The sequence below is a fragment of the Hirundo rustica genome, chromosome 2 (assembly GCF_015227805.2).
Source record: "Hirundo rustica isolate bHirRus1 chromosome 2, bHirRus1.pri.v3, whole genome shotgun sequence".
NCBI lineage: Eukaryota > Metazoa > Chordata > Aves > Passeriformes > Hirundinidae > Hirundo > Hirundo rustica.
The window spans coordinates 63957-77408 of record NC_053451.1 but is presented as its reverse complement, the minus strand read 5'-3'; the positions used below and the strand labels follow the sequence as shown (position 1 = coordinate 77408).

At 44.0% G+C, this 13452-nt stretch overlaps 1 protein-coding gene across 1 annotated transcript in view; it reads right to left on the bottom strand.

Annotated features, from left to right (window-relative positions):
* EVA1C (eva-1 homolog C) overlaps positions 1–8900 on the bottom strand; it is a 32325-nt gene extending 23425 nt beyond the window's left edge. The window contains exon 1 of the mRNA XM_040089770.2: positions 8716–8900. Coding sequence (XP_039945704.1) covers positions 8716–8842 — 127 coding nt within the window. The 5' untranslated portion in view covers positions 8843–8900. The remainder of the gene's footprint in view (positions 1–8715) is intronic.
* Positions 8901–13452: the final 4552 nt, after the last annotated feature.

Below are 13452 nucleotides of genomic sequence, written 5' to 3'. Positions count from 1 at the left end.
TTCATACACAGATTTAGTAACATCAGTTCCTGTGCATCGTTCAATTTTAGTTAAATTAGCACAGAAATTTGCTAGCTCATTTTAAGGACATACCAATCTATTTTAGATCAAAATAGATCGAAATAGCACACATATTGTTGTGGGAGTCCCAGGAGGCTGATCTATCCGGTAAATCTCCATCAGCTCCCACAGTTCTGTGAAGAAATGTGCCAACACTCATTAAAAATACACAAGCCAGATTGGTGAGTTTGAAGGAAGAGATTTCATGCAGTGATAACAAAAGAGTTAATAAACTCTACTACAAACACCATTAGAAGCACAACTCTGATATTGATTGGTGTTTGGGATCCAGCTGCAGTACTTCTCCAGCAAAATTTTCTCCATTGCTTTGTGAAAGAAGCATTGAGGAGAAATTAACTCCCATGTTTCAGCCCCAGTCCCATCTACTAAATCCTCTGCTGGTCTTGAGGCGGCTGTGCCACAGATCATACTGTGCCAGGGCTACTCTGTCCACAGGGACAAGGATCTGCCTCTTGGCATTCCCTTTCACCTGGCTGGCTGCGAATTCTGCCTGTGGCAGCTCTTTTTTAGGATTCGTAATTGAGGAGGGCAAAATGTTACCCAGGAAAGAGACTGTTTCTAAAATTCATGACACTATGCTTCTTACTTCATCATTTTATTCTTTTTATCTAAGTGCCTTGTAAACATCCTGTTTGACTCATTCTAGCCACACACCATGTCACAGTCTTTAATCAGTAACAAATAACACTTAGACAGAAGCATTGTTTATTCTTCTTGCTGTTCAGAAATTAGCATGACAGCTTTACTCAGCAGATGCATAAAAAACTGTAATTCCTTAATATATGCCTTCTTGCATGATCACCAATCTGATTTAATTTCCCTCCATGGCTTGTTTTTTCAGTGTGCCTTTTTCCACTGTTCTTCTCAACTCTTGCTCTCTTTGCTAGTGACTACCATCCTACCTACTTCAACCTTTCACTTGTACTACAGAGAAGGCATGAAAAGTCGGGTTTCTGTGCAAGGGAAGTGTTTTTCATATAATCACTCTATTTTTTGTATTATCTGAATCATTTTTTAAGCAAGGATAGATGTTTACTTGGAAAAAGTAGGGATAATCTAGTTTCACTAATAAGACGGTGACTACAAAACCCCGTTCCATTTCCAAATGCCTGCTTTGGTTTCAGAGCACTCAAAGCTGTTGCTTTTCTTAGAATTGGTCCTTGAGAGTTTTCAGGTGCCCATTTCTAAAGGAGATGAAGTCTATGAGATCCTGACCTCTGTCCATTTGCCATTCCCTTATTCAACTCAACACCTTTTAAGCTTAATGGCCAGTTTCAATCCTGAGGGGTGCAGGACTCAAAGAAGTAAAGTTCCTACAAGTTTCATGGAAATTGAATCCTGAGCTGCCACTTTCATTTCAGTCTCAATGACTAATGCTGCAAGTGAATTGGCACCTGGAGAGACAGGCTGGTTATCCTGGAGAGCCATCAGCCTGATACCAGTGGAGCAATTTGTTTCTACTGGCCTTACTGACAGCTGAAGGATTAAGTCTGCAAGAAGAAAATGCTTAAGTTAGTAGTAGTGAGGATGCTTTTGGGATAGTATGGCAATTAAAGCAGCGGTTGAGATATCAGTCAGGTTTTCCATGAACTGTTTTATCTACATGTATGCTTTCTTAAGGAGGTTGTCTTCATTTTTTCCCCCCTCATGGATCATAACATGAATCATAACCATCTTACTGAATCAAATTCCCACTGTGTGTTGAATCTGAGGGTCAAATTAAGCAAGAGCTTGGTTCCACTTGAGCCAGAGAAAAGGCCAGGTAATCAGCAGATAATTCAGTGCAAAACATCATTCACACTCCAGTTTAAACAGGATTTATTCAGAGAGCAGTGGCACACACAAGAAGCCAAGCCGTGAGCTCTTCCTAGAAAAATAAAGCCTAGCCATATGAATAAAGAACGGACCTGTAATGTGTTAGTCCCCGTTTCTCCAGGAGCCACACAACCTCTTCCTCTCTGTGCCACTCAGCTGAGACTTGCAGTTAAGCGAGTTACATTTCTGCAGAGTGGGAAAGCCCATGAATCCTGCACTTACACACCACGTGCCTGTTCTGTTTCTCACATCCTCCCACAGGTGCTCTCTGTCCTTCACATCTACACTTTCCCATTCCCTTGTGTTGTCTCCTAGGAGTGATGCCTGGTTTATTGTGTCCCAGTGGCTTTCTGAGTAAATTGGAGAGATCCCTATGCACTCCTGTTTTTCTCACTTGCTTTCTGGTTTTATTTTCTTCTTGTGTCAGGAAGAGGGAAACTGTTCTTGATCCCTAAAATCTTGGGTTTGTAGTAAACTCCACCCTACAATCAGTTATACTTCTCTCAGCTATTCCATGAAGCCAGAAGGGCAAACACTTATCCTGGGACATAATATGGAACTACTCCAGTAGAAAAGAAAGATTTTCCCCATCCCATCTAAAGAAGCTGACAAGAGGCATGGGTTAAGGGAAATTTTAAGGCTCTTTTCTGCCTTTGCCAAAAATCCTCCTTTTAACTGGGGACAGAGTAGCCTCTTCCAGTGCTATTAAGAAGTCACAAGAGAAAGGCTCTGTGGGCAGCAACTGTCTCTGGAGCCAGAATGAGAGACTCTTTATGCCCAAAAAACTTGTAATATTCCCAAAGACTGCAAGTAGTAGAACCTCAGGAACTAGAGGGAAATGTTTGTCTGGTCTGAAAAGTCAGATTTATGATCATGAACCTCCATGTTCATGTTCCCCAAGAGAGCTAGGCGGCTGTTCATTTCCAGCTCAGAAAACAAAGCACAGGTTTCGTTTTGCAAACAGAACTCTGACTCAAGCTCTGCTTTTTTTTTTTTCTTTTTTTTTCTTTTTTTTTTTTTTTGTATCCCTACTTATATTTGACATTCAGAAAGAAAACAAAAACAAACAAAAAAAACAAAACAAAATCAGAAAAAATCAGAAAAAAATCAGAAAAAAATCAGAAAAAAAAATCAGAAATCTGGCAGCTCACAGATCTGCACTGCATGCTCTGATGGTTTACAGTACAGTACGTCCAAGCTAGAAAATCAGAAATACACCTCCCACTTCACTCTCAGCGCTTGATGATTTTCTTTACAAACACATTTCTTTGTCCTCAACTCACTTTTAGTCTGTAGAAATTAAAAGTCAAAAAAAATGCAAAATTATTCTGAAAGAATAACTCATCTTCCCATCCAAGATTAAATACAATGAAGAAAAATAAACATTTTTGTGGGTTGAGACCCTCATCCATAGCCCAGTGAAATCCTTGGGAATCCTTCCAGTGACCATAGGCTTTCAATTAGGTTTTATATAGTGAGTGATGTTTTAAAATTAATTCTAAATTAAAAGCCAAACCTCACTGGTATTTAATTTGTTGCCAGAAGCCACACAATAGACCATTGAATCAAAACTCTTAAAATGCCTAGAAATTCAGATTAAATGACTCACCAACGTTGAACAAATAAGGCGCAACCACGCCTCCTTCTGCTCTTCAGTTCCCTTAAGACACTATTTTCTCTGTGTTGGGTAATATATATCAAAATATTTCAATTTTAATTGTAGATTATGGCTGGCAGATGACAGAATTCTGCTAAGTGGTGACTGGTCAGACAGTGCCTTCTCTGTCTGGGGACACTTCCAACAAAAGCTGAGTATTTATCTGGAACAAGTCTGTAGTCCCTTTCTCTAATAAAGTTGAGACTGGAAGCTGTGTCTTACTGGGAAGGATAGCAGCAGCAGATGGAACAGGAAGGCAGGAGGGAGCTAATCCCTGCTATTTATTTGGAATAAAAATAGCATACGGTGTGTCAGGTGCCAGCAATCTGCCCAGGGAGAACAGAGAAAGTTCTGCCCCAAACTTCCTGCCCCAAAGCTGGGAGAATCTGATAGACTCAAACATGAGTGGTGGAGCTCAGAAACTCAAGTTTTGTGTCTCGTGTCTGAATTCTCCAGCATCTGTAGGGGCGAGAGCACCACGCCACCCCTTAATTCATTTTGGGAGAGCTTTGGGGGCAGCATCCCTTCTCGGGGATGAAGACCTAGCTTACTGTAAAGGCCTCAAAAATGTGTAACAACTTAACAGGACCAAAGCTTGTCTCTAACAAGGATAACTAAATCTCATCAGTGGATTTAGCAAAAAATATTAGCACATCTAAAATGTGGTTTCCTAAGTTACACTTCCTCAGAAAGGCAAAAAGAACTGCAGGGACAAGCCTGAAACAAAACCTGGGGTCTCAGCACCATGATCTAAACTAAAAATCTCTTCTGACACACACCTCTTTATTTCACAGAAGAAATCCCAGACCAAAGCCCACTTCACTTGGAGAAACTTAAAACCAGACTTTGAGGTTTAACTCACACATTACTGAAATGAAACACATTTCCAAAATGAAATGTTTTTTAAATAAAGCAATGAACATTTGACTTTTACAAGGCAGTATTGAGAAGATGCATCATTGCATCACTCCTTCTAGCACTTCTTTAAATATCCTGGTTGAAGGACATGCTGCAATTGCCGCAGTGAGTCAACAGAACCGACTCAAGAAAATTTATATAGGATTTTATCTGACCAACACAAAGCCAACAAAAAAACCTCTGCATCATTGTGGTTGGTAGTGATTGATCCTGCCACGTTACTACAAACAAAGCATTTGCTCAAAGCATTTGTTTGCTTTCCTTTTACCTGGGGGAATCTGGGATGGGTGAGTGCCACAAAACTTAATGGAAACTTTTAATGCAGAAAGGTCACAGGAGCAGATTATATTTCTCGGGTGAACTGGTTTGCTTTTTCATTAGATCCACTTGTTTCTGTGGTTGGGTCAGGAGACCAAGTCTGTGGAGTTAAAGTGATGCTCAGTTCTGTCTGAACTGTTTTGGAAGAAAAGACAGAAAACTCGACACCAGTAGGCAGAGATTAAAAGGTTCTACCCCTAAGCAGCGGCTGCTTTCTGTTCACATCCCGAAAGTCATTCCTCGCCTCAGTTATGCAATCACAATTACTTCATTTTTGATCTTCAGTTACAGCCACATTTCTTGAAAGCTGCCCAGAAAACCTGGCTGGGACTCAGGTAAAGAAAGAGAGACTGACCAGTGAGTGAGCCAAGGAGGCAAGGTCAAGCCTGAGCTCAGAGCAGCAATGAGAACATAAAAAGAAGCAAGGATCATAAAAAAAGGGGTGAATGGGTGTTCCTCAGTGTTGGCAGAGAGAAGGAGTTTGTTCCCAGATGGATAAGGGGTCAGTTCACTTTGTCAGCTGTGGGAAATTAAGACACAGAAAATTCTCAAGACAGGGAAAAGGTGGGAGAAGGAGTGGGAATGATGGAGAGCTAAGGCCTTTTCCCACTGCCAGCATGGAGAGCAAGGGGATGAGAGGAGATGAGGAGCAGGGATCCTTGCTGCTGGGAAGGTACCCACAAAATGCCACCATCCCAGCCAAGCCAGCTCTCCCTCAGCAGCTGGGCTTTCTACAGCACCAGGACACCTACAGTGTGAAATATTGGAAAGTATTTGGTTTTGCCAGCTCCTTGTTTCGCCTGTTTTGGGAATCAGTCCTTGAACGTAGAGGAGTTGTGATGAAATGGCTCTCATGAGGCCCTGGTGTCTTGAAAAAACAGCTCTTCTGACAGTGTCCTGGGAGCCCAGAGTTTTCAGAGACTGGAGAACCAGCAAAATTCACAGCAGCCCCCTGGAATGGGACCTCATCCAAAATGTGAAAGCTACTAGTGATCACTGAGAAAATAAAGAGTTAGTTAAAAGGTGTGTTTTGAAGAACAGGCATGAGGGGAAGAAAATTCTGTAGTTGTAGAATCACTCTCATATTCATCAAGGTCTAAGGAAAGAACTGTGGATTAAATCTCTCTTCTTCCAAACCTTCAGCTTTCAGTTTAAATTTGGGCATGACCACTTGGATTCCACTTTGAAAAATTAATCACACAGAGGACTGCAGACCTCAGAGCACACCTTCACTTTCAGTAATCAATGGAACTAATAAATATATAAATTATTAAGGTTGGAAAAGATCTGCAAGATCAAGTCCAACCTTTAAATTTCTTGTTTGTTGCTTCAAGCTGCTAGAGAAACATAGATTATACAGATTTCATCGTGTCAACATTACTTCCAATAAGAGAAACTATTGAGTTGTTCTCACAGAATTGAATTTTGAACTGTTGCTGCTGTCTTACTTCAGAACATTTTTCTTCCCTAGAAAATACCAATCCACAAAATGTTACAGCACAGTGAAGATATGTCTCTCTTAAAGCAACAACCAAACAACAAATACACCAAGTTTTTTTTTTCCTCATAGTTAAAAGCTAGACAGATGAAAGCAACAACCTGCAGCTCTAGGTAGTAGAAAGGATATAGACCACAAATACAAGTCAAACTTCTAAGTAGTAATAATAACTCTTCGCTATATGCTCCTCCCTGCTCCCCTTTGCAGAACATCAAAGAGATCCCATGAAGGAACATCTTTGGGTTGTTACAAGCAAACAGTGAGGTCTGGTGAGGAACAAACGGGCTCTGGGCAGGGTGGAATTGCTGGTGCAATTTAACACTTGCATTAAGGAAACAACAGAGATTACACGGGCAGGTGTTGGAACCTGGCGGCAGTCTAGGAGGGAACTCTGGAAAGCTGTCAGAATGGTGGGGAGAGGACGGGAGAGGAAGAGTTTGGGCTGTTGGGGTAGAGGCCTCATTGCACTTGGTAGCTGCAAGGCACTTTAAACAGGCCAGGTTTGTGGCCATGTATATCCAGCAGAGTTTGGGAAAATTGAGTTGCTGTTCTGCCGAGGGAAAGAGCAAATAAGGAAAATCAGCAACTCCACAAACTCATCTCGAAGTTGCTGTTATGGACCTTGTAATTCTTTTACAGTATTAAACAGCCTGGGATTGGCACTGCAGGGTGCCATTTCACCTCTGGCAAGTCCTGGTCCACAGCACCTGTTTTTGAAACAGCTAAAAACTTCTCCCTATGTTCTGGATGCATTTTTTTAAAAGGTTACCATAACATTTTGGTCTTTTCTGTCATTCTGGATTAGATCTCCATGTTAAAAGTAAAATGTGAGCAGAATTTGTTCAGGCCTGGGAACTTCCCAGTCAGGTAGGAATTCTGGAATCTGCTTTCCTTTTCTACATCTTATTTACCGAAACATCTGCATGTCATGTTTAATAGTGATCTCTGGGGTGAGATAGCTTTTTTCTCTGGTCATTCTACCTATTTGGAAAGCTCGGTGCACAATGAATACTGAAGACAGCTGTACTTCTGAAATTAATCTTGGATAACCTTATCTAAATAACATCCTTTGAAAAATGAACAGACTTTTGCGAGGAGAACTTTCCTACATAAAGGGATAATTTTTAACTCAGTGGCTAGTTGAAAGGGACAATTTGGACATTTGTTTTATGTTATTGTGGAGAACCACCACGTGATTCCAAAACTAACATCCCACACCAGCAGTTAAGCAAAAAACCCACCAAAGAATGAGGCAGCAAGCATTTAAAAGACTTTTACATGTGAAAGGAATTTAATATGAGAAATGTAGCTTATCCAAGCACGTAATTCTGGTCTTTATATTTTGTGGCTGCTTGCTTAGAAATTTTCAGGCTTCTGGAGCCGGACACAATTTAAAAAATTACAAACTGTCTTTTTTCTCTTACTGAGGAAACAGTTTCTACAGAACCATGACCACCATTTTGAACTGTATCAACACGAACTATATTAAAATGCATAACAACACATTTTGGCTATTAATTATATATTAACTTTGTTCCAGTGCACTCGACTGGCTTTTGGGAAGTTCGTCTCTGTTCAATACGGTTAAGGTTTGCTTTCTGCCCTAGAGGCAGTTCCTTAAGCTTCCAGCTGCCAGGAATCTGCTGTGCTCACTGTGACATAGGGAGAAACAGCTCTTCTAAATAACTTTCTAACAGCAGTGGGATGTCCTGGAGCACTAGAAAAGGTACCAGAGTGCAGTTTTCACAAAGAAAGAATAGAGATTGCTTCCTCATCTTGAGGGAAACAAGGATATTTTCCCAGTTCCTGCAGTCACTTCACTTTGCAGTGATGCAGCACCTTCCTAGGGATCACGTCTGTGATTTCTGGACGACATCTGGTGCCTCTGCTCCCTGGGAAGGGACTCCCCTCATCCCGGTGCTACGAGGCTTCCCTCCCCGCAGAGAGAAGTACAGCACTTGTTCGCTCCCTCAGGGCCCGATTCCAAGTCTCCAGGAGAAAGTGGGAACCTTTCCAGGGACTTCCACGCACTTTTGGTCAGGCCCTGGCCGATCCACGCCCAGCGTTCCCACCGCGCAGCGACGGCTCAGCTCCTCGTGTCCCTTCCCACCTGGCCCCTCTGGAAGCCCTTAACCCTCTCCTCCTTCCTGCCTTCTTCACGGCACGTCGGACCCGCGCTCCCCGGGGTGCAGGCCCGGGACACGGCCCCGCAGAGGGGTTACGGAGCACGGAGCGCTCCGGGGAATACGCGGCTCCGTTCGGGGGCCCGCGGGCCCTGCCCTGGATGCGGCGGGTCCCCCCGGGGCGTTGCGGGGAGCTGACGAGCCCCCGCCAGACCCTGCCCGCGGCGCGTCCGCCTCCGCCCGGCCCCTCGGAGCTCCGCAGCCCCCCGCACCCGGGAGCCCGTCGCTCGGTGCCCGCCCCGTACCTGAGAAGTCGGCGAGAGCCGCGACCTCCGCCCCGCACACAAGGACCACGCAGGACAGGAGGCGGAGGAGCCGCCCGGGCTCTACCTGTGCGCGGCGTGGGTGCTGCCCCGCATCCCCGTCCCTCATGGTGCGGGAGAGGGCGGCTCGGGGCGGGGGGGCAGCCCCGCCGCTTCACATGGTGCGGCCGGTGCCGGCCGGCGGTGCGGCCCCCCCCGGCCGCCGGGCGCCCTCGGGGCTGCCCTTGCCCCGCGCGGGCGGAGGAGGAGGAGGAGAAGGGAGAGAAGGAGGGCGAGGGCGGAGCAGCCCTGCCAGCGGCCGCGGCGGGAGCGGGTCCAGCCGGCGCGGGCACTCGGGACGCGGGGGCGGCGGGGAAGGGACGGGAAGGGACGCGGGCTCCGGGCGGCGCCGTGCCGGGCACTGCCCTCGGCGCACATCGTGCGGCCGGGCTGACTCAGAGCCGGCTGCACCTCGCCCGCCCTCCCCGGCTCTCCCCACCCCTCTCCGAGCGGTTCGCGCCTCCCTCCTGCTCAAGAGGCTCGATTTCACCGCGTTCCCCCCTCATTCTTGCTTGGCAATGATGGTCGGAGGGCTGTCACGGACTTAGGCACACCGCGACTCGTGACTACATTTCCCCGCTCGTGTTTTTCCCGAGACAGGTGCAAGATGCTCCCCATCACTCCCTGTCCCCCGCAGCCCAGCCTCCCCGCTTTGCCTGCTCCAGATGCCCTCGGCTCTCGCACCAAACCCTGCCAAGTCCGCTGCTCCAGCAGACTTTCCTTACACCTCGCCTCACGGGTCTCTGAGGGAACCCAGCCGGGACCTACGCCTGGCAGGATCTCTGGATGAGGCATTTCAGTGGGCAAACGGCACTGACTCTTCCAGGCTGCAAAAGGATTTTCTCTGTTTCCTCACACTGACACCACCTTACCACATCCCCACAGCGTTACGACTCCAGCGGGCCTTGAGTTTGAAGTGCGTAGGCTTGGCTTAAAGCTTTCACTGGAAAGTGAGGAAACATCCTGAAGTTGCTTTGAGAGAGTTCAAATTGTTCCTTGAAATCTTTTGTGATACAGAAAAGTGAACCAGTGAGAAGTTCGAACAAATTGTCATTACTACCTGCTAAACTGACTTCAAATGTAATTTGGTGCTTCTTTTAAGGTATGAGGGACTCAAGGGAATAAATCAGGACACTTGTTTCCTAGTTCCTGTAAGAGCTGTCCTCAGGAAAGAGAGCTTAGGACCAACACTGGAAACGAGGAATGAAAGCATCTTTTTTCCTGGGGCTGTGCTGGGGTATAAAATGGGTAAACATGAATATCCAACTGTTTACATCCTGCCATGCATGTTCACACTGATCTTTCTCCTGAAAAAAAAAAAAAACCCAAAAAAACTACAAGTGAGTAGGTGAAAGATGATGGAACCAAACTAATTGTGTTAAATCTATTCCTCTCCTCCTGTTCCAACTGAAGTTGGAACGCATCCAGATTTGAATTTCTAAAGTTTGGCACCTCTTTTCAGAGGTTACACTGAACTTTGACCAACTTGGTCTTCATGTTTGAATCTGAATCCGCTTTTGTTCCTCGACCTGTCCCTCTTCACATACAGAAAAACAACTGGGTGTCACATATATCAGACTATGCTTCCTTAGTCTTGGGCAGATAAGAACAAAACAGGTTTCACATGAACCTGTCTGAGGTCAGGGATATTCCATCAGTTCCATTCATTCATCCAGTGTTACTGAACTCAGATAAATGGGATCAAAGATTCCGAAATAACAGTATAAAATCACTCTGAAACATCTGCAACTGCAAACACAGATGGGGAGAGAAAACAATAGTTCTGCAGGTGAAACCCTTGCTTCTGGCTGCTTCAGATAAGGATAGTGTTTGCCTTTGAACTCAGCCAGTTACCCTCTGCCTTCTAGTTGGGGAACTGGAAGGAGACTTATGGGAGTCTCCCCCTACTCCTTTTTCCTCTTGACCTTGCCTTACCTGATCATTCAGTCTGACACTTCCTGCCCTCGCTGTCTCAGGTCAGTCCCATCAAAGGCAGAAATGAATGCTGGGGAACAAGTAGCACAGATTTTTACAAAGAAAGCATTTGGAGGCCATACTTGGATCCTCTAGAAAGGTGTTTAGATGATTAGGGTGAACTTACCTGTTTATTCCAACTTCCTAGCTGCCATAACCATGTACCTGCCATAACTTCAGTTGAGTGCAGTCAGACCACCTGTGGCTTCCTGATGCCAAACCTCCACTCCCCATACAGCCACGGAGAGAAATCTCATAATCAGGCCACCTGCTAACAGCTCTAACAGGAAGTGTTTCACCTCTTTCTCTCACATCTGCTCATTAATCCCTGGAACGCAGATGTCAATAATGACCGCTCAGTCTGTTGTGAGGGACTGAGTAGACAATGGATCTGTGATAAGTCCACAATCCATGCAGAAGAATATATAAAGCATCAAAAATAACTGGGAACTATCCCATACTGCTTAAAAGGCCTTGAATCAGAAGGTCTGCCAGAGCTGCTGGCTGATGAGCACTTGTGAATCTTCTCTTCACGGTGAGATAACATAGCTTTTTCTAGCCTGGTGGTGCTGTAAGCAAAAGACCATCCCAAAGTGCAGGAATCAGTCTGGTATGCTTTTGGCACTGTGCAAGTATAACCCAAAGGCAAAGGCAGTTTCCAAGTGGAATGACTGAACTGGGAGAGGTTCGAAATGTAGGTAACCTCCAGGGCGGTGAAGCAGTGAGAGTTGAAGGACTGCACAAGAGGCAGCTGGGTGCTCCTGCTTGTAGACATCTGCCTTCAAGGGAAGCCTTCCTATGCAGGAGGAAAACTTATGGACACTGTGGCTGACAGGAACTGAAGACATGCTTTCAGTAGAAGGGCATTGATATTTTCATATATATATATATATATATATATATATATATATACACACACACACACACACACACACACACACACATTTTTTCTTTCTTTTCCCTCCAAATGGGGGCTACTTTGCTATTCAACATTAACCTAAAACCAAGTAACCTAAAATGTAAAAAGTATTTTTGCGAATCTCTGCTATTCCCTGTGATGGGTAGTGCTTAAATAGTAAACTTGGAGACACTAGTGTAAAACACAAAGGCAGGAAGGGAGAAAGTGTTTATCATGATGTGCAGAATGCACTTCTTTGCCGCAGCCTTGAAAGCAGCTCCTACAAGCTGGCAATATTTAGTTGCTGGAAGACAATATAACTAATCCAGACATGTTCAGCATGTAGAATTACAGAATCTCAGCCTTGTCCTTTCCTCATAAGCAACAGGAATTAGATTCATTTTTTCTCCAAAGAAAAAAATCACTTGAAAGTCCAGAAGTTAGAATCCAGGAGACATATCACATCTGCTTCTGACAGTTTCTCTCTTTTGAACTTGGGGAGAAATCATTTCACAGTGTCAGAAATGCAGGAATTGTGTTGCTACATGGAAGCTTTGCAAAAGCAAAGCCAAAATCTGAGCACTTAACTTCTTTTTCTCCATGTTATTCATTTTTCCCTGAACTTCAGCCAAACTGTCAATTCAAAACTCATACCATTGCTTAGTGTATGGAAATTCCAATAAAATTAGTGTGCCATTTAAGAAGTAAACAATGTGAAATAAAATAAAGTGAATGTGAAAAAAATAATGTGAAATAAAATAGACAGTTCAGTTAGATGGCCTAAAATTTTCAAATAGTGAAAAAAATCACTAGATCTATTGTACAATAACAAGAATTGTCAGAAAAAAAATTCTCAGAAATACTTTTTCACACACACACACACACACACACACACACACGTCTGTGTGTGTGTACACTTCTCCCCACCCTACTGCTTTTTCTTCCTGCTTTCTCCCCTGTAATTTTTAAGAGCTAATATTTGTCATTTTCATTCTATTCTCCCAGAATAAAGTTTCCAAGAAGTTCCTTAATGTTCTTTTTGGTTTTTGAGGATTAAAACAAAACAAAACAAAAAAATTAAGAGAAAACCCCAGGCTTTTCCCACATTTTTAAAAGCTTTATATTCCTGCATTCTGACACAGACAGAATCTACAGGACAGTTCAAACAAGTGGGTTGCTATCCTCTCTCTGTTTCTATGGAAATGAGTGTCAGAGCACTTAAAACAAAGCACATACTTTACAGTAAACACTATATGGCGATTATTTAAAATAACAGAGCGCATTTTTCCCAATCCAACTTCTATTTCTATGGATACAAGCTGAAAATGGTTGTAGAGAAGCCTGTTTCATAGTTTTTTTCTAATTCTGAATGTGTTTTGGATGCTCTAAGTTCTCACAAGGTACTATGGATAAAAAGATCTAACAAGACATTCAAGTGTGCTCTAATTTGAACTAGAGAGGACCAATTCTGTGAGACAGAATTATGAAACATTCTTGTGTGTGTAAATAGAAATTTGAAAGAATACTGAGTGAAGTACTCCACCCAGAAGGTTTAGAAGGAGGGGAATTATTTGCTGTTTTCTGCTATTTTTTGACTTGCTTCAGAGAGAGCAAACTCAGCTAGACAAGTTTGAAGTTTTGTGAGCATGGGCTGCTCCTTGGCCAAACTAGTCATAACACCATAGAGACCCTGACCACTTCGCAAGACAGAAGATGTGACCCGGGAAGTTTGTAATGCCAATCTCCTCACATTTCATTTGGAATGAAACCACACTCCATTTCCTCACCAGATGCAGCAGAACGTCCCC